At 40.9% G+C, this 27,213-nt stretch overlaps 1 protein-coding gene across 4 annotated transcripts in view; it reads left to right on the top strand.

Annotated features, from left to right (window-relative positions):
* Window positions 1-27,213, top strand: part of cadm1a (cell adhesion molecule 1a) — a 329,313-nt gene that overhangs the window by 250,069 nt on the left and 52,031 nt on the right. For all 4 annotated transcript variants that reach the window (XM_028421291.1, XM_028421293.1, XM_028421294.1 and 1 more), the window contains 4 exons: window positions 12,397-12,549; window positions 13,077-13,214; window positions 19,743-19,901; window positions 27,042-27,138. In XM_028421291.1, coding sequence (XP_028277092.1) covers window positions 12,397-12,549; window positions 13,077-13,214; window positions 19,743-19,901; window positions 27,042-27,138 — 547 coding nt within the window. The remainder of the gene's footprint in view (window positions 1-12,396; window positions 12,550-13,076; window positions 13,215-19,742; window positions 19,902-27,041; window positions 27,139-27,213) is intronic.

The raw sequence follows: 27,213 nt of genomic DNA on the forward strand, positions 1-27,213 counted from the left end.
CTGCTGAGTCCAGATGTAGCCTGTTTCAGAGTGATGGGTGCATCTGGGTAAAGAGAAGGGCTGATGAAATAATGCACTGTGTCACACAAGCCTTGTGGCAGCAGTGTTTTAATGTGGGGTTGCTTCAGTTCGTCAGGTGACTCCACTAAATGTACCTAATGACCAGGTTCACCATGACAAAACTTGGATTTACCAGGCTCAGGATGTAAACCAGTGTGGACAGGCCTATCTGAATGATGCCATGGTGAATGTGTAATGGAAGCTAAAGGTGGTGTGTAGCAAAGATTAGAGGAATCAGCGATTTATTTATTCAAAGCTACGGCGCAGAATGTTTTTTCTCCTTCTTCCTGCAGTGAGTAATTACACAAAAACCACCAACGGTTCCATGATTTGTGCAGTTTAACTGGCCTCTGATGGGTCACAGAATAATGTGGAATAACACCATCAATACACTCCATGGCTCTGTGTGTGGACATTTGATGTATTTTACCAGAGTAGCAAGATGAAGACTATATATCATGACAAAGACCCTAAATGTGTATTTTAATGACAGTGCTGGAATGGAGCCAGCAGCGACATTAATTAACGCTCCCTTACATTATTTGCTGTTCCAGGGAGCTGCATTAAGTTTGACCCACATGTCTGCAGCTGGATTAATAGAGAATGAGGTTAATACAATCTACAAAACAGGTTTAGCTTTCAGCGAGTCTGCTCTAATAAAAGCAGCAAACACTTAATGACCTGCGTGTTTATTCTTATCCTGCCCAATTATCATGCCCCGGCTCTAATTAGCTATGTTTAGCTGGACTTGGAGGCGTCTTCACCAAGCTACATTCTGGCTTCTTTAATTATGTTTTTAAAGCCCCCAGTAAAGAATGTTGACCTTCTCATGCCATACTGCGGACCTCTGTACTGTGCACCATATAGCTGTTTCATTAGGGTGTAAAATAGGCAGACGCTGATGTGAAAAAAAGATGTATACTTGCTGATGTCTCAGTTATTTTAGTGTATTGTTTATATTGCTCTGAATAGTTTGTGTAGTTTTAAGACCCGTCTTTAAAAACTTGTAGAAACATATTGATAAATAATGAAAAACACATCTTCAAAGTGTCAGATTACTTATTATTGTTGCTTGATGCAAATAATTTAGAGGATTGTGGGTATTTTCTGAATTTATTAAAGAACATGGATGAATAGACTCAGTGTTCCAACACATGGGCTGAAAGACGTGAATCAGTCTCTGCTGCTGCTTTCTACGTGCACAGAGCTGGAATGTAACTAAGTATTTGTACTTTACTTAAGTACTATATACTAATATACTTTTACTCCATTACTGCTAATATCTGTACTTTCTACTCCACTACATTTTTACTTGTTACATTCTATTCATACTGTGCTGGACTGATGTGAGTTCAGACTCTGCATGGAGATGAAGGTGTCTCGCTGCGCTCTGTGTTTTATCATGTGCCTTAATCATGATGCCCTGGCTCAGTTAGATAACTAGTTAGCTACTGTCTGCTAACACTATTCCAGCCATTAATGTCTGATTAAGATAAGATAAGATAAGATAAGATAAGATAAGATAAGATAAGATAAGATAAGATAAGATAAGATAAGATAAGATAGAAGGTAGAAGGTATTAAGTTACATTAAATGCAGTTAAGTACAGATGCATTTAATACTCATGAATTTAATCTAAAGCAGGAATGCTTTGCTCTGAGGTAAAATACACACAGTAAAAATGGCACAGTATTAAAATGGCACCACTGATATATTGAGAAACATCTCATTGTGTGAGTAAAGTAAGTTGTTTGTTGATGTAGCACTTGTACTTTTACTTCAGTAAATATTTTGCTGGGTGATTGTACTTTTACTCAAGTACCAAGCTTCAGTACTTCCTCCACCCTGTCGTCACCCTTTAATCACTGCTAGAAACGCTGCAATCGATGCAATCACAGCAGCGCTTGTTGTCTTAGCTGGTTAATCAAAGCAACAAGGTAAATGTGTCAGGTGACAAACATGAACATCGCTTCCTTCTAATTTACCTGCAAAACACAATTAATGGCTCTGCCGGTGACGAGTCATTTTAGCTGCTGCTCTCTCCCTGATTCATAGAGTGTGTGGAAAAAGATGCACACATTATATTAATAAGTTTGTTACATAATCATAATAATAAAGTGCAGCATCTGATTAATAATTTATATATAGTATACAGGAGACGATGCAGTGCAGCATCTAGAATTATCATAAATAGTGAGAACACTTTTTCAACATGATGTCAGATGAGACAGTAAACTAAGAGCTGTACAAAAATAGTGACTATAGGTGGATGCATTTAGCAGCTAAAGAAGAAAGCAGCAGGTAAAACAAAGAGAGGATACACACACACACACACAGAGATCTCTGCCTATTAATATTTCTTGCATTGTAGCTTTTACAGGGGTATTTTTCCACCTTTGTGTTGTCGTTGGAATTTGTTATTTGGCAATTAAAAAATACTTCAATTTTCTGAGTTGTAGTGCTTCACACAGCAAACCTTTGTTAAGATGCGCCTTGTGTGTGTGTTTGGTCTTTTAAAACATGAAATACTGCGAACAAATTCATCAGAAACAGGCAGAAAACAACACAATGCTGAGCAAAGCTAAAGACAAACACTATAGCATTAATGCAAGAAACTACACAAACAGCACAAACATTTGGAGATATGTTGCTTGCTCAGCTTTGCCATTTATCACCAGCGTAGCTTGTAGCTATTGTTTGTTGGCCAGTTGCAATCAAACATGGCTGCTCCTCCCTCTGCCTGCTCAGTCCTGCAGTCTGGGGGTTGGAATCTTGAAGACACACAGCTTTCCTGCATAGAAAAGCAAAGAGGGGCTGTAACTGAGGTTAGCATCAGTTAGATGAGATGAGGAAATACTTTATTAGTCCCACAGTGGAGACATTTGCAGGGTTGCAGCAGCTAATAAGTAAAATCCAGCAGCACACAGGATTAAAAAGGTGACTAATAATAATAATAAGACATCATTAGTCACTGTTTGCTCTCAGCAGCTCAGTTTCTACATGATCTCCTCTGGTCATATCAGGTGACCATCATGGCCTATGCTTGATCCTGTAACACGCTCTATATTAAAACATGCTTCATTTACTTTGCTATAACATAGTGGAAAAAGGTAAAGATCATAATCCTTTGAGCATATATTATACAGTGTAGCTGAGACAGTGAGATAGAAGTAGCTGTGCAGCAGCAGTCAGGTTCCAACTGTATCTTTTGTTCATTTTGAATTAACTTACATGTTAATACACCATGTGTTCAGCATAATTAACCCTTTCTACCACAAGCATAGAGTATATCTCAGCAACCATAAGGTGTATTGAATACTTTTGGTGTCACCTGAGACATTTGCTCAGATATGTAAGTATTAGTTTGTATGCCTCTGGCTCTTTGTAAATTAAGATGGCAAAAAGCAAAAATGAAAAAAAAATTCTCATCTGTTGAAAATTTACATTTTTACAATAAACATCTCCTTACAAATGATGTAGATGAAGCAATCTATTTATCTCAATCTATAGCTAAGCTTGTGGACATTATCTCTGCCAAGTTTTTTTTTTCATTCTAATTAAGGGAAACAAAATTACAGAGGGTTTAGTCCAACCTATGTAGATATAATTTTTAATTTTAGATAAAATGTTTAAAAGTCTTGGAATTTAATGAACCAAACTATATATTTCATTTTTAAGTCACCATTGGTGTTCATCACTTCTATTTCATCACTACATATCACTTTTTACTTGTATACATACATTATTACACATCTATAGGTTCTAACAGATGTATAAAGCAGATAGGCCACGCCCACAGAGCTCCATCTGTATGTTATGTTACACATTATCTCATGGTAACTGTTTATTTTATTTTATTTTGACTATTTTCTTGTGTTAGGACACAAACTCTACACACATGTGTCAGGCCCTCGTCGCCACCCCCCTCCTTGTTCGCCTTTTCAAACACACCTTCTGCTTCTACTGTACAAAGGCACACTCACAGAATGCCCTTACGCGTATGCTAAACCAAACTTTGTATTTATTTATCCGCTCATTGCGCCGAGCTTGTGGTGAAGCCGACTCCCACAAGCTGCCTGTCAAGGGCAAGGTGTTCTTCTTTTGACGGGGTCTCCTTGATCTCCTGTGATCCCTCCCAGGCATCTTCGCTACAGCTGCACTGCTTCATTATGACATAACCTCCACCAGGCAGCCTCCCAAACAACATTGCCCCCTTCAAAATATCACATCTGCCATCTCAACCTGAACCCGCAGTGGTGGATTATGTTTGCGAGTGTGTGTGAGATGGAAAGCAAGAGAGGGTAAAGAGACAGACGGAGGAGGAGTGCTTTGAAACTGGCTTCAGTTAGTTGCAGAGAGGACTGTTGGTCATCCTTGTGTTACACTTTATGTTCAGTGAAAGCACTTCTTATGCTTCCTGTAAGCCATTTTATTCACTCTAATCAATTTTATTCCAGTTGAAATGAGACCCGTGAGAGGCATGTGTCTCACTGCATGTCCTCCTACCACATTGCTCCAGATGCTTTGTTTGTGTTTTGTATTTTTAAAAGGAGAGGGGGGGGGGGGTAACAAACAGAGGTGGACACATCCTGAGTTTCTTTTAGCAAGGAAGCTAGGAAGCATGCTATACATATTGCATGCAACTATAAGAGTCTTTCAATGAGCGCCCCCTGCTAGTAAACAGCCACATCATCCAGACTCCGCGGCTCACAGCTGGGACGTTGGCTTCCTTACTTTACTCCAGCTGTGATAACCCCTGATGAGATAATCAGAGCCTCTTTTTACCAGACTTGACAAAACTCCTGCAGAGTTACAGAAGACAATTCAACAACTATTTTCACAGACTAGTTCACCGTGATGAGTGTGTATGTGTGTGTGTTTCCTGCATTTCCCAATACAAAGTTATATAAGTGTTCGTTTCCCTCATCTGTTTACTGTGAGAGCACGAGCGTATGATGCTTTAGCACTGAGCGTTGTTTTCGCTATTGTTAGCAACCAGAGTGTGCACAGATGGTGATGTTTCCACGGCACAGTGACCTTTGGTGTGTGATGCTGCTGTGCTCCATTCAGAAGCAGTTGTACTACACACCCAGCTGGTGGTTGTTGCTGACACTGCCATATGTTTCAGGGAAAGATATTGCCAACATCATCTCAACAGCTAATATTACCTCAGTGATTTATATACTTTTGTCATAAATTAGCAGCTTTGTGTATATGTGCTGGGCTACCTTGACCCTCCTGACTTTATAGCACACTTATCATGAGACCACAGACACACACACAGAAGGGATCCTGTGCTTCACATACACACCAACATTGTCACACAAGGAAGAGCACAAACACAAACTGCCGTTGTTTTTGCAGCTTCTTTAGCAACTGATGAGTCAACTGGAGGCCGGTGTAGAAGGTTTTACAGCTTATTTCAGGCATAATAGTTTTCCCAAAACTGAATGATTACCCCATGTCCGGTCCAGTGTTTGTTTACTTCAGACTGGTCATCATCAGGTACCAAGCCATTCAAATTGGGGACTGGTCTTCCTGTGCTCCTGTCTTCCTGCTTTTAACTCCTAATTAACAACTTTTCCTCCTCTATGCGTTCAGCCAGGAGACTCGGATTCATATTCTGGTATTGGACCATTACGTGTATAACTTTAAATTATGTTTAGGCATCAGAACTGATTGGTTAGTTATAGGAAAATATATGGGATGGTGCTAAAACTGACTCATTCTGGAGAATACTGTATGTGTGTGTAAGCTATGTAAACACTTAAATCACCTTAGACATTCTTCCTCTGCTGTTGTTGTTCCTGGTGGCCAAGAAGAAATACCCAATACTCCCAAAACACATTATTGATCAGATGGAGTTGTGTGAAGGCCAGAACAGGACCACCACGGAACATGCTGACAGACAGACGTGGACGGTGTGTCTAATACAGATTGTATGATAAATGCACTGACTCTCGGCAGGATAAGGATTTTCCCTCACAACAATGAGGAGAAGTGGAAACAGTAACCTTCCAAAGTACAGCTCGTCCCTCGACTTGAATACAGTAGAAGAACTTTGGATTATTTAAAGTGGAAGGTAGAGAAATAAAAACTCCTCCGGCGAAAAACCTGCTGAAAAAATAAACAGTGTTGTCTCTCCACAGGTTTGTCCAAATTATAGAAGTTTCCTTATATTTTAATTAAAACCAAAACATGCACAGTGTCAACATTTAAATAAATTACTTCAAATAGGTATATTTAGTTTTGGTGTAATAATGTGATTCAAAGAGTCACTTTAATTTTTTTGAGGTGGAAAAAAAGGTGATATAAATAAAGTACTTAAGTAAGAGAGAGAAAAGCCCCTAAGAGTGTTAAAAAGCACACGTGCCAAACACTACCATAGTGCCAGGAATCATGGACTTCACCCAGAGTGGGGAGGAGGTTGGTTATAAGAGCGTAATTACCCCCGCCCCACCCCGTCTCGCCCACTCTGACACCCAATAATAAAACTTTGATGTGCTCCTCTCAAAAAGTAGCAGCAGCCACTAATCACAATTGATTGCAGCCACTTAGGCGAGGCACACTCATCATCTCCTGCTCTCTCTGGATGGGAGTCATCCTCTGCAAAGGCTGGAGAAGAAAAACTATTCAAATGAAATGTAGCAAAAGAATGAAGATTAATCAAGAGAGGGGGGAAGAGAAAGCAAGATGAATTCAAATCATGCAGTCAGCAGAGGTGAAATAAAAGGAGAGAAAAGGCCAGGAGAGGACGTATATATATATATATATATATATATATATATATATATATATATATATATATATATACAGCCCAATCCTCTTATGTTTGGTTTCAGCACTCTAATCTTACCCTTACTTTCAGCAGTGCAGAGACAGGCAATGTAATGAGAGGCAGTGTAATGGATCATTTCGGAACTTTTCACTGGCTGTTTTGAGACAGCCAAATTGTTTTTCTATTTATTTTAACGTAATTAGCAGCCTTAAAACATGTGTGTGTGTGTATATATATATATGTATATATATATGCGTGTATATATATATATACATATATATATACATATATATATATACATATATATATATATATATATATATATATATATATATATATATATATATATATATATATATATATATATATATATATATATATACATATATATATATATATATATATATATATATATATATATATATATACATATACACATATATTTCACTACTGAAAATGGCCATCTGTAAAAGGTTGGTTCAAATATGGGACACCAGCCCACATTCAATTTCAAGTGTTTCATAAAGAACACTGTGCAAAATATACAGTCAATGCAATGCAATATATGGTATTCTGCTACTATACTGCTGTGATATCAGATGCAAGACATACAGCCAGCTGACTATCTGTGGCTTTAAAGAGTCCAGTTAGCTTCTGCAAAGCTATAGGCAGAGTTTGTCTTTTTAGCACAAGTCATGCAGTCGACATCAATGAATATTAACAAAAACTCGCTTTTAGGTGCCAGTGGTTACGTACTGTTATTGGCAGCACATCGGTATCTACAGAATTTTGCTTTAATATAAACCCTCAGCCAATAAGGTGGATAGGTCAGCAGATGAGTATCATTATTAGCTTCGTGAAAAATGATTATATAAAAAGCATAAATAAATATTATTTCTGCAAGTGTCAGACACTGCTAGCATAGCAGCTCTCTGATTGTGACAGCTTAACATTGGCATTCCTTCAGCAGTTTAATATGTGAATTTTACTACAGGCCATGCTGCATGTTCTCCTAAATTACTCATGTGCATACATATATATTAATATCCAATAATATCAGCATATCGGATGTCTTCAGAAATTGAATATTATGCATCTGTATTTTGTGCCACACAGCTTGAAGGCTCAGTTCCTCCTTCCTCTGTTACTACGTTCCTGGAGCATCTGGACTGAACATGCATGTCTATAGTATGTATGCATGTAAATGGATGTTAACCTTTGCAAAGCACTTAAACCCTAAAAAATGGTGGACAGCTTTAGTTCCCACACAGTGAGTTTAGTTGAAACACTCTTGTTTTTCTCTGCTGGGCCTTTTTTTGTTACTTTACCTTCACATTATGTGAGAAGTGGATCCCATTCACAGCACTATAAACATAAATGCACAGAAGAATTGGGTTCATTAAAGCTGGCATACTGTTTGATGGCAGTAATGGGCACACTCAGTGACACTGCACTCCAGAGAGCGGGGAGAGGGGGAAGTGTGCTAACACTCAGTCTCCTTGGCTGTACTTCGGTGCAGCTCTACTGTACTGCCCTTATCACTGCCTTTAAATGAGCTTCATCACCATTGGATGTGAAATCAGATAATTTGCAGCCTCGGCACTGTTTGAACAGATGCGTCTTATCCGAAGACGATCACTTTTACCTTTTGTCAGGCGTCTGTGATGTCCTGCTCATGCTGAGGCATATGACAGAACAAGAAAAGAAGAGGAACAGGGTAGAGAGAGAGAGAGAGCACAAAGCTGAAGGTCACCCTCCACAAAGAGGAGGGAAATATGTGTTCTAGTGTGCTGTGATGTAACATTAAAAACATCCGCAGTGTTTCTCAGCTTCTCTTTTGCCAGGACTGCCACATGAAATGTACCACTGTGTTCAGTCCTGCTGTGTTAACCAGGCTGCTCTCCGTCATCTGTCCTTGTATCTCTTTGAGCCTGCAGTATTGTTGTCCCTAACGTGGAGCTAAAGGGGACCGTCCTTGCCACAGTTCCTCAGTGTTTCTTTAGTTACGTATTTATTTATTTATGCATACAGCACAATGCCTTATTTAAAAGTGACACATAAGAGGATTATGAGATCTGCTTTTGTGAAATGGATTATATCTGATTGGCTTGGCTTCCTCAAATTGTTGACACACCAAATATTTCATTCTAAAAAACGGATGCTCCTCATGTAGCCGTTTGTGTGCACTACAAGCAACATTATTTAAGATTAGTCCATCATTTATTTGGACAGCAGCAGTGGCAGACATGTTGCAGATACTGATGGCTGGAGAAGCCACAGTTAAACCAAAGCTGCTGCTGTGAGTGGAGGCTGCACTGCTGGGGCAGTGGGAGTGTCTATTTGTCTTTCTGGCAGAAAACAGGCCATTTGGGTTTAATGTGTGATGTGAAGGAGAACTTATGGTAATGAGCATTAAAGCCAAAGAACTGCACTTTGGTCTCATCTGTCCATAGGACGGTGTTGTGGTTCGTTCAGTGTTGTGAAGTTCAGTCGTGCTTCCATGTAGACAGAGGAGCTTCAGTCTTCTTCTAATTGTGCTGTCAAGGACATTAACATCTAACATGCTCAGTGAGGCCTGTAGGCTCCTCTGGGTTGTAGCATTGAAATTGCTGGGAGGTCCACTCCTGGGAAGATTGACAGCTGTCTGAAATGCTTTGCACTTATGAATAATCTTTCTGATTGTAGAACTTTGAACTCCAGATAGTCTGGAAATGCTTGTATAAGCCTTTCCAGATTGATGTGCAGCAGCATTTTCCCTCTTGGCATTAGCGTTAACACACATCTGAGGGCTCCACACCACCAAACTGCCAAAAAGAGACCTGCACATCTGCTGGTGATCAATTCATCAAGGGCTGATGATTAGGAGCACCTGCTGCAGCTCACCTTCTTAACTCCTATGAAAGCAGAGAGGGGGTATACTCAGACCCCGTTTACACGTATTTTGAAAAACGGAGACTTTCCCCTTCGTTTGTGTCTCCAAAAGTGGAGATTTTGGAAAACGCTGTATTCGCGTTTCAATGTGAACTGACAAAAAACAGAGAAACACGGAGTTTGCGGCAGTCTGCACGTCAGTTGGTGCGACTTTTTTTGTGTAGTGCGGCTGCCAGAGCAGCTGTAGGTTAGTAATGGAAGCATTCCGGGTAGCGTTTGCATTTCTGTTGGTTTCAGCACTTTTTACATGTTTGCATTTTAAATGCAGCTCCTCTTACTGTGTAGAGGAGCAGAGACATGTTAGGTCTCCAGGTTCAGCAACTTTGGAACAACTTCTGACACAAAGAGCCAGACTGCGTCGATGAGGCTTCTGATTGGCTTGCACGGCTTTCTCCTTCTTCCTACACTGCCACCCACAGGCCTGGAGTAGTCATGACGGCTCTTGGGAGCATATTTATGCAGGTTAATGTAAACGGAAACTTTTTTGAAAACAATGATGTGTGCACGATGTTATTTTGGAAAACGAAGGGAAGGAAATATTCGTTTTTTCAAAATACCCAGCTATGTGTAAACAGGGTCTAAGTCTTGACCACATGTTTGTTTTTTTTGGTAAATAATTGAGGGCACAATGAAAGCTGCTGCATCCAGTGAGACTTGGAGTTTAAACATTACATTTTCTTTTCTGGAGATTCCTGCATAATGAGCTGAAGACAAAGCAGTTGTGCTGACTTGCTTGGCTTTTTTACTGGAGTCATCAGTTTTCAAACATCAGAAAAAGGAACAGATGAAACACACAGCATGCCAGGAAGCTCAGGTTGTGATATAAGACAGATGAAACCAATGAAACAATGCAGATGCCGAAGGATAAATAATCTGTTTCTGTTTATTTTGCAACTCAGTATACTGCAAAGTCTGGATATTTACCAATGATGCTATAAGGTGATGATAATGAGTTTCAGCATTTGGTGACAATTTAACATCTTTGATGGATTTAAAGTAAGTATGAACACAATATGGCGTAAAATACATGTCAGTTTACATTGCACATGTCATTCTATATTCTCAGCCTATTATTAAATTGAAAAAAATGCAATTTTTAATTTAATAATAAAATAATTATTACCAACAGCTATAAAACAGTTAGACGCTGTCCTGCTCAGGGACAGTAGCTCTGCCTCTGAATGCAGGTCGGTGTCTTTTTTTTTAGTGCATCTGTATACTTGAGCATCAGCATGTTTGAATCTGGGAAAGATTTCATTTAATTTAATTAAATCATTAGGATTAGAAGCTGACCTCTCGTTTTAATGAGGGCTAACAAGGCTTTTGAATGAGCTTCACTAATTAGAGGCATATTATTCATCTGTCATAATAAGGATTTCATTGTACTTGGACAAAAGAAACTAATAGCTGCACTAATTGAAGCAAAAATATATTTCAATTTTTTCGTATCACTTAGTTAAAATTAGTTCTTTAGCTTGATGATTTGAGCACCTTGTGCTAATTCATATATTTATTTGTTTTCTTTCCATCATCTCCACTTTGAATGAGTTTGTAATTAACATTCTCGCTTCTTGCTGGCAGGTCTGACTCCATTGCTTTTATAATGCAGATGCTGCATTATAACGCCTTTAAATCATAATGGAGCCCAGTTGGTTCTTCCATTTATATATATATATATATATATATATATATACATATACATATATATATATATACATATATATATATATATATATATATATATATATATATATATATATATATATATATATATATATATATATATATATATATATACATATACATATACATATATATATATATACATATATATATGTCTGTTTTGAGGTGTTCTGTGTCAGAGAGCTCCATGTTTAGTGCTTGAAGCCATGAGATAAGTACACAGATCTAAGAGGGCGCGGAGTGCAGAGAGCCCGGAGTTGCTGTCAATCAGAGCAGAATTTTATCAGCACATCAATGGGGGGGCTGGTGGGGTGGGGGGTAGGCTTTCATCTTAACCACATGTTGTCATTGGACATTACAGCTGATAGAGTGTGCTTAGGTAGGTGGGAAAACAAGGTTAGGCGAGATGAAAGTGACTACAGAGGAGGAAGAGACAGGATTTATAGATTTGTCCTGTGCGAGGCCAGCAGAAGGACGAAAGCAAGGACGCGGCCTCGGTTAGCACGAGCATGTTGTTAGCATGTGCGGTCTGTCAGTGTGTGTTTCTACTTAAACAGGATCAAATGTATCAAAGTGGGATTTGTTCTCTCATTTCTGCTTTTAAGTGCTGTCTTACATCACTTTTTTTTCGGGTTGACTAATTAGATTGAGGTGGATTTTTTTTCTCTCTGGGAAAATCTTTGAAGTTGTGAAATTAAACATGACTTTTTATAAATACATATTTGTTCATAAATACTATAAAAATCTATGAAATATTCCTTTTTTACTCAACTGCTCCTACACCCAGAGCAAGTGGTGCTGAATACTTGTTGGTTTTGACTCCGTAGAAGGAAATATTTAAGCTATTTTAAATGAAATCATAGTTTAAGCAATAACAAAAAGTTGTGTGTTGATCTGTGCATCCATGCCATATAAATGTGTGTGTTTGTGTGTTTCTGCTTCAGCACTGAAAGACGCTCGCTTTCAGCTGGTGAACTTCTCAGACAATGAGCTGCGGGTGTCGCTGTCTAATGTCTCGCTGGCAGACGAGGGTCGATATGTTTGCCAGCTCTACACGGACCCCCCACAGGAAGCCTACGCGGACATCACTGTGCTAAGTATAACAACAAAACACACGCATACACACACACATTAAAAAAAAAAAAAAAACACTCAATGTTACCGCACAGGGGGGGGGGGGGGGGGGTAAATGCTTGTTTATGTTTAGGAACATGGTGGTGAGCTCGACACAATTCACACTGATGTTAACACACAATTACCACAGTGACATTAGTGTGTACACACGCCTTCACTGGTGTGTGTGTGTGTGTGAGAGAGAGAGAGAGAGAGAGAGAGAGAGAGAGAGGGGTAGGGTTTGGTATACATGACCATTATGGCTACGTGCTAATTAGGTTACATTGTTTGATGAAATCCTCACTTTTCTGGATGAGTCAGAAGGTCACAAACTGTTTGTAGCAGTGAACCAGTCACAAATTCGTGAACTTTTCCTGCTCTTTGTAGTTTGACACAATAACTGAACTTATCCTGAATGTATCTCTGATATCCTCAGTACAGTGTGCTATGGAGCTGTCACGCTGTATTTCCTCAGTGTTTACACACTTTCTGTTTGTGTGTCCTGTCATAGTTCCTCCGGGTAACCCCATCATCGAGGCCCGGGACGAGGTCCTGAGCGAGGGCAACGAGACAGAGATGACCTGCACTGCCATGAGCAGTAAGCCTGCCGCCGCCATCAGATGGATGAAGGGAGATAAAGAGCTTCCAGGTAGGAGGTCCACTGTACTCACATGCAGAGAAAATTACAGTCATTAGTCAAAAAGTTTCCTCTCTTAACACAATAGATAACCCAAATATTCACTTCTGTGTACATCAAACTTTTCATGAAGCTAAGATTCACGTAAAGCTTGTGTGTGTGTGTGTGTGTGTGTGTGCATGAATAAGCCAAGCAGCAGCTGTTTGGCTCACCTCCTGACACCTCTAGCTTTATGATAACAAGATACAAAGCCCACATATGCAAGAGGGAGACAGAGGTCAGACCCAGGACTTTTAAGTGATGTGTGTGCTGGAAACTGAAAGTAAATATTTAACAGTTTGGTGCAGTTTGACATCATAAGTCACATATTATGTAGCCTTTAGCAGGTGGCTTCATTCCTGTGAGCGGTTCCACCTTAGGTGCAAATAACATTGGTAACTTGAGACAGCTCAGTGCTAATAAATTCCAGACAGCTCCTTGTCTGCATGTGTTACCTCCCCTGTAATTGTCCCACTCTTTTACTCATCCTGTTACATACTGAATGGAGTCCTGTGCTGCAACTTTCCAATAAAAAGCAAAATATGGATGTGCAGCCAGCGGTGGCCAGAGCCTCTTGGCACCCTGACAACTTGCATGCCTTCATCAAAGGTAGCCGAGCTTTAGAAGTCTGTGCAGAGCTCAGGGGGTGAGCAGGCCTCCTGCCAGGCACCTCCACCTCAGAGTAAGCTTTGTAAAGACGTAGAAACAAAGGTCCTAATCAGAAGCTGTGTGGAAGGCCCCCAAGCAGCTTCACCTCTGCACCGCAGTACTTTAAACCCTTAGTGGTCAGCACAATGCTGAGTATGATCCAGTGTACCAAGGTCAGGGACTGGCTTAGGACTGATTGTTAACATTAGAAGGTCTTACATTGGATGTCAAATCTGGCATATATGTTCACTTATAGGAAACAGTGGCAATGCTTAGGCTGTTAAATAGACAAGAACAATCCTCCTTCTAGAGGCTTATACCCCGTTCACACTGGGGAAAAAAATCTGGCTAAAGCGGGATTTGGGCCTATCCAGATGTGTTTTTTCTGAGTGTGAACACCTCGAATCCGGCAGTATCTAGTTTGATTTCAATCCGGCTAGATCCACCCACGAGAGGTGGATCTAGCCGGATTGGCTCAAATGTGGCTCAGGTGTGAATGCAAATGTGGCTAGCGAATCCGGCTAGCAACATGCTACTTCCAGTTAGCAACATGCTACTTCCGGTTCACGGGGCGCGACACGGGATAAAAAAACTGCACGACGCATGCGCACACGCGGTCCTACTGCGGCCTGAACGGACTCTGTATATTACGAGGCGCCACCTAGTGGTTTGGAGGACAGCAAACACGCTGGATGAAGCCGGATTGAGTGCGGACACAAGTGTGTGCTAGCCAGATTTGAAAATAGGTCTGAACGCATCCAGTTTAAAGGCTGTCTGGGCTCAATCCTACTCTAGCTGGAATGACTTTCTCCAGTGTGAACGGGGCCTTAATCTACCTGTTAGGTTGGGGTTAGACCTGATAACAGTAGACTCAGGATGTACAGAGATGTGCAGATGTTTATTTGGAACAATCGAATAATAAAGTCTTTGTCCTCTGGTTCCCTGCTTTGCTGGTGCTCTTGCTTATTGAGCCATGCAGGTTTGAATCTTGCAGACAAATACGGCAAAAGTCTGCCTTTAAGTGTATGTAAACACACTGACTAATGGTGCTGTGTAGCTGTGCGCTTGCTTTTGTAAATGGACTGAGTGAAACAAGTGACCGGTGTAGCTGTTAGTCACTGTGAAATACTGATGCACTATTCAGGCTTTTCCAGGATCTCATTAAAATAAGACGCTGCCACAGTCACTCTGTACAAAAAAACAAAAACGCAGCATTTTTTACAGCGTTTAACAGAGAGTGCTGTGTCATTGTTTGCTCTTAGTCTCCTTTACTGAAAAATGTTGTTCTTGTGTTGATGGACAGGAAATGATTTGTGTAATGCTTCACGCCCTTTCGACCCCACGCCCATGTTGTTTTCTCACTCTTGTCGGGAATGGATTGGCATTTACAGAGTAGGGTCGGCGCTCTTTGGAGTTCTGCAACTGGTAGATGCAATGTTTTGCAATAACACAAAACTGGGGCGTACTTAATGGCTCACTTGTCACTCCACTGCATTTTTGGAGCGTGCCATTTGCTTTTATCCATGTTCGCCACAGGTGAAAAGGTGCTGCCAGCTGAATCGCGCTAAAACAAATGCAGGCTCTTATAAAAAGCCATCTTTTACGAGTTTGCACTGAACCTTCTAACATTATTGTTACATTAATGCTCCACAGGGTTTTTTTTTTTAGCGTTGCCCTGAAAATGAAATTGTGCAAGAAAATGAAAGATGGGAAGAAAAAAGAATGACTCAGGGGTGTCAGAGTTCTGGCAGTAAGGCCCGAAATTACTTAAATTGCCTTCAGCTGAAGCCCCATGCCTGGCAGACCTATTTCTAATTAAACGTCCCCAGAATTTAACTTAATTACCTTAAGGGATAATCAGGGTCTCTTAAATATCATTTAAAGGTTGCAATTGTCATGCTTGCCAATGTAAATCCAACCATCTCTCCTAATATGCACAGTCCCATTATCTCACTATTATCTCCTTCCTTCTTTCTGCTCTTATCCTGCTTGTTTAGTGATTTATTAACACGAGCCACTGATATCTCCAGTTCACCAGCGTACATTACAGAGAGAGAGAGAAAAGGAGGGCAGCCTGAGCAGAGCGGGTCGTTCTCCTCTTTGTGTTTCTTTAAGACAAAAGAAAAGGGAGACAGATAGAAGACAGGGCGCTTCATTGACTGACAGGGACCAGAGCAGCCATTAGCCTCAAGTGCTAAGAGACGACCACAGGGTGATTTCAATTACCCCGTTCTGCCCTGGCAGGAAGACCAACGGACCAATGGGGGAAAGAATATTTTGGGCAAAGTAAGTGACAGAATTTGCTGATACGTATATTTTATCAAACCGGACTCTCCTCCCTTTGCGTTCCACTAGAATGCTGTTAATAACAGAAATGTGGCTATAGGCAGGCAGCCTAACAGCAGCACTTGAAATGCCACTTCAGCTCACGTTAGGCCTTCTGCTGCCTTTCAGTGACAGTCATCTGTACTGGCACAGCTCCAGAGTTAGTCTGTCAGAACGTTCCTTTAACACAGCTTCACTGAGAGCATTTACAAGTTCTTCATTCATTTTTTTTTTTTTTTTTTTTTTTTTTTTTTTTTTTCAGTGCTCACTTTTCTGAAGAGGCTCTGTTTCTCTTGTTTTTCCATAAATCACATTATATGCCACCTGCTTGTTGGCTTTAAAAGAGGATCAGCAGAGTATTAAAGGTATTCATGCAATTTATACAGTCCTGTACTAATAAATACCACCATAGGTCTTTCTAGTGGATAATGATATCAGCCAGGATAAACCAACAAGCTGTGAAAGCACTCGCTGGTAATAACACTAGCATAACATTAGCCACTGCAGCCCGGCTCATCAGTGAAACATGTAGTAATTCCCTGCAAATGTTTCTGTGGATAATAATAATAATAATAATAAGAAGAAGAAGAACATTTTCACAAGTAAAATATTATTGTGACAGTGCTGGCCTGTTAAAAAGAACAAGTCCAGCCTATTAGCTCTCTTCTTAAACAAAGAAAAAAAATGTCATCTACCAGTGCACTTAAAATTTGTCACAAAGTGAACCTGTACGGCGCACACAGGGGGTCAGCCACTTCACTTCCTCGTCACTACTTTACTAACCATGAACATAATACAGAGATCTGATAACTTGCAGCGTGTGAGCTGCAGGGCCTGTTGTCAGGGAGCAGCAGTGGAATGCGAGGAAACAGTTTTTGTGGCGTGTTGCTACGTCAACTCTTGTATTGTAATATTTCTGCAACACGCACACTACCTCCAGCATGTGGGCTTACACAGAAGACATGTGTTTTGACACACTCCGTTTATTGCCCTCAAGAGTTACATTGTCTCTGCTTGAGCACATTAATATTTGATGCCGCACATTTTGGAGTTCACAGATGTCCGTTTTTGTGAGACTGTATCTCTCCTGCCTTACTGGTCTGTTCTTGGTGTGACGGCAGGGTTGTTTTCTATTACCTCCACCTTAAAGGTAGGGTAGGAGATTTCATTCTGATGCACGTTTTGTTAAATTAGTGTAACTTCTCTTTACAATCCGATAGCAACCGATTAGTTCGGCAGTTTCGCATTAAAACGAAGAATATGAATCATCTGTGGAAGCTATAAAACACTAAAAACATCAGCCAATCCTCCGGGTGGACACTGTGCGGAGTATTGGCTGGTTGTCACTCTCTTCCTGCTCTGCGCGCACCAGAGAGGTACGTGCATGATGGCCGAAGTCACAGACCGCATCTCGTCTTCTGGTGATGCGCGTCCATGTGATTGGGAGGCGTGGCTTCGGGGTGAGCTCCGAGAGAAAGGGGCGTGTGTTTACTTTGGAAATCTGGCTGACTCTCACTGAGTTTTCAAAATCTCCTACCTGACCTTTAAATACAAGTGGATGGTGAGTCAGTGGTGTGATGAGAAAACAAGTTGCAGACTGTTAAAACCTTGTTACGACCTTAACACCTATGCTTAACTCGGCCATCAGGAGTAAAACTTTACTGGATGCGGTCAGCTTTCAGCAGTTTTTTGGGCTTGATAAAGACAGATGGTAGAGGAAGGATGGACAGGAAATAAGATGGAGGCTCGTTAATCATCTCATCATCGTTACCACCGATGCTAATTATAACTTATTCCTATAGACCTGTGTGCTTGCCTCTGCACATTTCATTGAGCTCGTGTAGGTGTGTATTTGTATTGCACAATGAATAATCCAGGACTCAAATAAAGACATCTCTGCATCTTAAAAAAAAAAAAAAACATTTTGGTTTGAGCAGACCACTTCAGGTTCCCATTTCAGGTACCTGCATTCATCCGAAGCCTCCACTGGTATTTATTCATGACAACCTGCTCCTTTTACACCAGCCACATCACACAGGTTTGCTTTTTCCAGCATCCAAAAAAAAAAAGACAGCTGTCACCACAGTGACGGCATCGAGCTGCGGTGCAGGAGTGCACTCAGTATGCATTTTTATAGCTAAAAAAATATGAACTGATGGGCGCAACTGTTCGCATTAGCAGCGATTTTCTCCTGTTCCAGCACTTCTTTCTGCAGACTCTTTCACTTTTTTTTTCCTCCCAAGTATTTGTTTTATTGATGGGACACAAACACAGTGGTGCAAAATGACTGTGAGGAAGTAGGACAAAGGGATAAAAATAATCAATCTCACTTTGTGACTGCTGTGCTGCACTGTCTGCATCTATCCTTATGCTGTTCAGCTGTGATGAGGTTATCCTCTTGTTTTTGTTAGAGAACATATTGTGTGTGATGTTATAGAGAAGCCACCAATCAGAGGAGGGAGGGAGGGGGAGGGGGGGACATCACAAAAAAAGAGAATCTGGATTCATAAAGCCTAATAAGTGATTCACAGTCATGCAGTGTAGCTGCTGAAAGGAGGCCACTTTTAGCTGATTCACCCTCTCTGTCCACTCTCAAGGGCACCATCCTCACTTCCACTGTATTAAAAGGTCACAGTAAAAAAAAAAGACACCCACCTTCCAGCCAAACAATAGCTGACTTTATTTCAAACCATATTTTTGGCAGCCTTGAGTTACAAAGCTTGTTATTTTGTAAAACTTCGTCATTCAACATGTTGCTCGCAAATGACTCGCAAAGCGATCAAGGATGCATGAACCAGAGATTTAAAATGAAAACATATAGACCTTATTGATTTTTTTTTTTTTTTTTTAACGCCAGGAGCTCTCATTTCATTAGAGTCTGTAAAACATACACTGAAAATCAATGGAACCCTCAAGCGGGAAACCAACCAACCAGCAAAGTATGCAACCAAATGATAAAGGCGACGCACCGTGTTGTACTTTGTTTAAGGCAAATGCCAACTTTTAACCTCTTAACTCCCAGTGCTGTGCTCTGACTGCAAAGAATTCCTGAGACTTTGTCTCTTTTCAGTTGGGTGAATAATTCCTGTGAAAGACGGGCCAGTCAGGCTGCACTTAGTCTGTGACCTCTTGGTCTTTAAAAGTGCCTTTTAGCATGCAGAATCAAACAATATCATTGACAGGTAAGGTCATCAAAACATAGTAACACATTCAGTCTATTTGTAGCTAGTTTTATCTGTGGAAGCTATAAAACACTAAAAACATCAGCCAATCCTCCGGGTGGACCCTGTGTGGAGTATTGGCTGGTTGTCACTCTCTTCCTGCTCTGCGCGCACCCGAGAGGTCCGTGCATGATGGCCGAAGTCACAGTGCGTCCATGTGATTGGGAGGCATGGCTTTGAGGTGAGCTCCGAGAGAAAGGGGCATGTGTTTACTTTGGAAATCTGGCTGACTCTCACTGAGTTTTCAAAATCTCTTACCCAACTTTAAGTCACCATGTTTTTTTGTTTTTTTTTTAACTTTCCTCAGGCAAGCCCAAAGTGGAGCTGACCTACGACAGGATGTACACAGTAACCAGCCGGCTGACATTCACCGTCAGCAGGGAGGATGACGGCATACCCGTGGTTTGCATCGTAGATCACCCTGCAGTCAAGGACTTCCAAGCACAGAAATACCTGGAGGTGCAGTGTAAGTACTCCTGCTCGGTCATACATTACAAATCAGCGTAGATATTTAATCATTATTATGCACTTTTTTTCCATCTTTTTCAAGTGTCTCATCAGTTTAACTCTGAAAATTGGACTGCAATAGAAAAGAGTGTTCCATCTCCACTAATTAAACGGCATAAATTTGCAACTTTTTTCCCTAAAACTTTGCTGTACGACATGTGTGGCAGCGACAGTGAGAAGAAATCATCTCCATGCACAGGTTATGATGAGTTAAATGGGAAATTGGACTGCATCTCCTTTTCCATCTCCACTAATTAAATCACATAAATTTCACACATTTTTCCACAGTGAAACTTTGGCACATGCGACCATCGTTAGACAACTGGGTTGGGATTAAGACACATCTTTATATGCTAGTGTTAGGTTACCCCAAAAATATTATATATGTTAGATATTACATAGAAAATCCTGATGTCTCAGGGCCCCAACTTTTTTTTTTTGCTTTAGAGACTGTCTATAAAGATGGATGACATGACAGCTACTAAGAAGTAAAGCCAAAGCCTCTGGGTCACCCCCTGGTGGCTGGCTGCAGAACAGGCCATAAAACCCACTTCTAACATACTAAAAACTAGTACTCCTCAAAAACAAATTTCCCCAGGGATGGGTAATGGCTTGTTAGCTGAAAAAAAGGAGGAAGTAATGTGGCAATTAGCAGCCAATGGTGCGCTCAACATGGAGAGCTGGAGGTTTGGACAGAACATCTCGACCACCGCTGTGCCAACTTATTTTGGCCTCAATTTTGTACAATGGGCAGAGGCAGAATTGTGTTGCCTATCTCATTTTACAGTTTATTGCTTTTTTTATTAGCAAAAAAAGTCCATTAAGATCTTGCAGCCAGCTAAAACGTAGCTTACCATGGTACCATAGTGGCACTACAATCTGCAGACACCTGTGCTAGCTCGTTAATTTGTAGTCTATGTGGTAAGATTTCATGTTTTAATCCTAAAAATAAAAGTGACATTGTGATATAGTTTTTTAGATGTGAGATGCAGTGCAAGTTTTTTTTTTTTTTTTTTTACACTTTGCACCGCTGCACATGCTTTTTACCAAAATGGCTGGCTCACACACAGTCTGTGCACTCAAAACTTGTCATTGCTCTTAAAATATGGCCCCTCAGTGAATTTAGAGTAGAGCCTCAAGAGAAAAAGACTGTAATTTTCACTTATCAAATCCTTTCAAGCTCAGCTGTGTGTGCGCGTTGCTCTGACACAGTGTATGTTTGAGGTGCATATATTCTGACGGTGGCGTTTTGTATGAGCAGTTTTCTTTTTGCACTCTTGTTATATCAGCCCAGATGGACTGTGAAAATAAGCAATTATTCTTTACAAAACCAAGAAAAAGAAACAAAGATAGGATCCTAATGGAGGTCTTAGGTGACATGTTTCTATAGTTATGATCCAAAGCAATTATCAGACATTCCTGAGCGGTATGTGCAGCATCTTTATAATAGGTCAAATGAAGGAGATTACTGGTATTAGTCTAACGCTGTTATGAAACTTAATTAACCAGCCCGACCATGTAATTAAAATGCTAGGCCTTTGTAATGTGGAGCTGGTTGATTATGTTTGTTTCTTTTTTTATTATTATTAATACAAAAAGATTTTATTCCTCTGTAACCTTATGTCTCTGGCCTCTGGCATGTCCTAGCATTCTATTTAAAAAGTAAAATCTCTTCTGTAGCTATCTGACCTTTCCCTGTGAGCGTGAGAAGAGGAGATCAGCTCATCTACAGAGGCAGCATGGCATTTTGCTGGCCTCAGATAACAGGGAGCTCACATGAACCACCCGGCTCAGAGCCTCGTGGAAGGGGGGTGGTGGGGGTTAGGGCCACTGCCATGGCCTGTGCATAGAACAAACGGGCAGTCCTGCACTCCAACTTCTCACTGATCTGTAGTCTAATAGAAATGAGTTCAAATTTAGTCTTTGTAAAATACCTAAAAAATATGATTTATCTCAGCGCTCACAAAGGGTCATCATAATTACGGCTCCATCTGCACAGGAACGCTCTCTCTTCACTCAGAGTGGCAAAACAAGCAGCAACATGACTGCTTTTAGGGGAAACTGCAACAGACAATTATCTGCTTAAATTAAAGGCAGTTGGACTCAGCAGTGATCCTCAAAACTTAGTAAAGAAGCAGTGGTCCGTGAACACTGACATGTGGCTGGGGATCAGGTCCCTGACATTTATATGTACCTGATATAACATACACAAAGCAAAGCCTGAAGGCTGCAGAAACCTGCAGAAACCTTACAACGGAATAAAGACGTCACATAGTCGGGGTGTAGGGGATCATTTCTTCTATTTTCCTGAAACAAACACAACGTTACTAGTAATGAATATTCATTGATTTTTTTATCTTACAGGAAATTTATCAATACTTAGAACATATGTCTGTGCAGTATTAGTGTCTATATAATGATAATAATAGACAACCGTCTAATGCATTAAAGAGGAAAAGACATTTAATTTGTGTTTGTGTAGCTGATCGTCCCTCCCTTTGTTTTAAGGAACAAAAGGCTCATTATCAAGGCTGTTCAAAGATGCTTAATTCAGGATTTAATAAAACATTTAACCAAACTCATGTCAGGTATGTCAGACTGATGTTTCAGCTGCTGGATTCCAATTGTTCCCGTAAATTAGAACAATCCATTTGTCTCTTCTCTCTTTAGATTTCAGCACTCTAGAAAAACAGATCTGTGTCTGTATCTGTGCGGTCAAATCACACACAGCTCTTTCCATTTTAAGATGTTTTGTTTTTCTTGGGCCAACCTTTTTCCATTCAGTGGCTGTAACTGTAAGTTCAAAGGCTGTAACTAAGCCTTTGTTCAAAGAGAAGTTTGATGTACGTAAAAGAATTAATATATATCTTTCTTAAAGGTAGGATAGGAGATTTCATTCTGATGCACTTTTTGTTAAATTAGTGTAACTTCTATTTACAATCCGATAGCAAACGATTAGTTCGGCAGTTTTGCATTAAAACAAAGAATATGAATCATCTGTGGAAGCTGTAAAATGCTAAAAACATCAGCCAATCCTCCGGGTGGACCCTGCGCGGAGTATTGGCTGGTTGTCACTCTCTTCCTGCTCTGCGTGCACCAGAGAGGTACGTGCATGATGGCCGAAGTCACAGACCGCAGCTCGTCTTCAGGTGATGCTCGTCCATGTGATTGGGAGGCGTGGCTTCAGGGTGAGCTCCGAGAGAAAGGGGCGTGTGTTTACGTTCCAAATCTGGCTGACTCTCTGACTGAGTTTGCAAAACCTCCTACCCTACCTTTAACCTAACAAGTATTATTATTATTTTATATACTCTACAGCCCTGCTGATCAGCTGATACAGACTGTCTATACGTGATCTTTCACTCAGATATTTCAGACTTTTTTGTTGCATCTCTGTTCCACTTGTAGAAAATTCTAAGTCCTAAAATAAAGTCTGCTTTTGCATGTTCTGCAGCGACATGTACGTTTGTTTAGTGATTAGATACCTGAGGCAATTTACATTTCAATCACTCACTGTGTAGGCAATTTGTGATTAGAATGGTGTGTATTGTGCAGCAAGGAACGGGTAAAAAAAAGCCTGTTGTCAGGGGACAACATAATTAAATAAAGCCTGTAATGTTTATGTGCATAAGCAAAGCAAGCCGTTAGCTCGGATGCTGGGTTGTTTCTCCCTTAAGGTCAGCTGGCTGCAGAGAGACGGATAGTGCTGTCTTGAGTGCTTATGAGGTGAGGTGAGCAATAAAGCGAATAATTCAGTTAGCATAATGATAACGGGGCTCCTGCATACTGTAGATGCTATTTTATTTCCACTGCAGCGACAGTATCCGGATCCAGGGAGAGTGCGGCGTGTGTTTTCCCATCAACCAGAGACAAGGAAGCTGCAGCTATAACTACTTTAGGCTATCAAAACAACTGACAGATGCCCGGCGTCCTTCATGTTCATTGCTCCGAGATGACAAGGTCAGATGACGTTGAGAGCCAAGGAAAAGTTGCAGGATGCCATGTAGTGCCCGGTGTGGAAATACAACCAAGGGGGGGTTGCTGTTAAAATGCGTGCATGCCCACTGAGCAGAAGACCTGGCTTTTTGCCCGTCTGCTGTCCATCACCGGAACTGAAAGCCAGCCGCTGACAGGGTGTGATTTAGACAGATGGATGGCCAGACATGTGTTGTTTATTGGCGAGAAGGTCGGACAGCAGCGTGGAACTTTACCGCCGGCTTTGAAATCATAACTCAGGCTCGATCCTTCTGTCTGCAGGCTGATTAAAAATGCAAGCACCAAATACTGCAATAGTGCTATAAAACTGGGGGAAAAGAATGTGAATAATTTACATCACAATTGGAAAACTGTAATTACAGTCCTCAGCAATAAATCATGTGTGAGATGACTCAACTCTGGAGGTGCCTCTACCTTCTCATGTCAGGATTTAAGAACTAATACAATGTGTAGAATCAAGCAAACTTCAACAAAATTGCATGGTGATAGAGAAGGACGTTTCCTTTCAGGGATCCAAAACATACCTGTTATTTTTAAGCATAAGCTCTGGGTAAAAGTTAAAAGTCAAAGCAGAACTTTGCTTGTGTTTGTTTTGTCTCAGTCTTACTCTCAGACTGAATTCAATCCCTAACCCACGATGATAGACTGAATAAAACATCAGATGTTTGGTCCAGAATAAAGGCTCATCTCTCACACCATGATGGGAAAAAAAATCTTTGATAACAGCAGCAACAGCCAATAAGAATGGGAACAATAAAAACTCTGTGGTTGTACAGAATAGCACAGCGGTGACTGTCAGAGCACCCCACTGATTTGTCAAAACAACATTCTCATGTTTTCTCTCCTGCTCCCTGAGTGTTCGGGAAGCATCTTGTGTTGTGTGTTGAAGACTCCGTCATCTACATGTAGCTCAGTTCTTGACCTCTGACACTGCTGAGGAAGGTCGTCGATGGTTTTTAATCCTTAAACTTACAGAGAACTGCTTATATTGGCTTTGACGTGCAGCTTTACACAACTTTAATCACTCCTTACCCGTAACAGAAGTTTGTCCGTCACCCTTAGAGATGCTATATACCCTCCTCTACTCCCCTGAAAACGAGATGCTATATCTCCAGGGTATTCTTCAATAAATAAATTCTAATTCAAATCTATGGTCAGGAGCTGTGGGTAAAGACCGAAAGAATGAGATCACAAATACAAGCAGCCGAAATGAGATCCTCTGCAGGGTGGCTGGTCTCTCCTTTAGAGATAAGGAGGAGGAGCTTGGTTATCCGGATGAAGCTCAGTGTAGAGTCGCTGCTCCTCCATGTTGAGAGAAGCCCATTGAGGTGGTTTGGGCAACTGATGAGAAAGCCCCCTGGGCACCTCCCTTGGCGAGGTGTTCTGAGCATGTCCAACTGGGAGGATGCCCCGAGGCATGCTCTGGACACAGTGGAGGGATTATGTCTCTCAGCTGGCCCGAGAACACCTCGGCATGCCCCCCCCCCTAGGATGAGCTGGAGGAGGTGACTGGGGAGAGGGGGAGGTCTAGGTCTTGTTGCTTAGGCTGCTGCCCCCATAAGCCCGACCCGGGGCAAGCAGAGGAAAATGAATTGATGAATAGTATTACTGATTTTCATGCTGGTTATCCTCTTACACCAACATTAGTGCAGGATTAGGGGGGTTTTGTCAACAGGATCTGGACTTGCTTCTCAAAGACGTTTCGCATCTCAGGTCAATAAGAATTTTTATGGATATGTTTGCATTCAGATATCTATTGATCATTACACAGCATGTCCCCATAAAGCCTGCTGCCAACTCTGTATGCATTATCATGACCTGCTGCAGTTAAAGTATAAATTAAATGTCCAAAGTCTTTCTGCAATTGAATGTCTCTCGCATAGAAATGATTATAATTACACCTTCTGGCCCCAGCAGTAGCTGTATTAATCATCTCCTGTCTGGACAGAGTGTCTTGTCTAATATTTTTCAAGAAAAAAAAAGAGGCTCATTACCTAGTTGTACTTTTTTTTTTTTTTTTCTTACTTTGTCCGTATGAGACATTTAACCAAACTCAGGTTGTTCCTTTTATTTGCAGAGCTAAAGGTCATCCATGCTTTTATCTCCTCCAGACCATTTCTCTGCGCTTTATTCCGATATCAGCAGGTGAAACATCAAAAGATTGCAACTTATACGCAGTGCTGCTGCCAGATTTTCAATGCAGTCGAAGATAAGCAGACACATCACCCCCATCCTCACCGTCCTTCACGGGTTCGGATTTAAAGACTTTACTGCTAAGTTTTTGTGATCTACCTGCTGTAGATTCTCTGGCAGTTTATATCAGCGGAGTAATATTGTATTGTAGCTTGTGGTGCAGCACAATATTAACCAAAAGCTCTATTTTACCCAAAAGTCCTGAAAAGTCTTGTTGATAGTAAGACCTTGTACAGGTGGCACCCTGACCTTCCATCATTACTTCTGTAAATCCAAATACATTTGTTGTGGCTCTATTAATTACACATAGACTGTATATAAAGATAGATGACATGATATCTCCCCCTAAGTGAGGCCAAAACAGCTGGATTGCCCCCTACTGGCTGGCTGCAGTATAGGTCCTAAGCACCATCTCTTCCATGTTAGTGGAAGGGACACAGAACTAACTAAAAACTCAAAGCAGTCCTCAGATAATGTGCTTGTGAGCTAGCTCTTATTACACTGATCTGTGTTCAGATACTCATTGTTTTAGTTATTGTTGGCTAACATTACGTTCACCGCAATGTGGCAGCCAAGCTTTGCTAAAGATGAGGGAGGGAGGGGTCTGCTTGATGCAGAAGTATAGGCCAGTCCACCTCTCAACCTCTACTGCCTACACTCTGGCTCCACGATGGTGTCTTTTTCCGGCCCCTGTAATCAAGATATTACTGCCTACTAAATATGTAGCAGACGGGCAGAGGTGGAGCCATGTCGTCCATCTTTATTTACAGTCTTTGAGACAGAATGTTTGGTAAATGATCTAATAAAACTGTTTCTCTTTTTCTATCATAGAGAATATAGACCTAGAAAGTGAATCTGTCTTCTCAGTCCCAACATTGAATTCTTTGTCTCTGTCTTTCTCTCATCCTTTCAGACAAACCGGAGGTGAAGATTGTGGTAGAATTTCCTCAGGGTTTGACCAGGGAAGGAGAGAACCTGGAACTGACGTGTCAAGCCAAAGGCAAACCCCAGTACGACACACACACACACACACACACACAAAACAAAATAATAAAAAGACTGTACCTAAACCTGTTACACTGTAA

The sequence above is a fragment of the Parambassis ranga genome, chromosome 14, assembly GCF_900634625.1.
Source record: "Parambassis ranga chromosome 14, fParRan2.1, whole genome shotgun sequence".
NCBI classification, from domain to species: domain Eukaryota; kingdom Metazoa; phylum Chordata; class Actinopteri; family Ambassidae; genus Parambassis; species Parambassis ranga.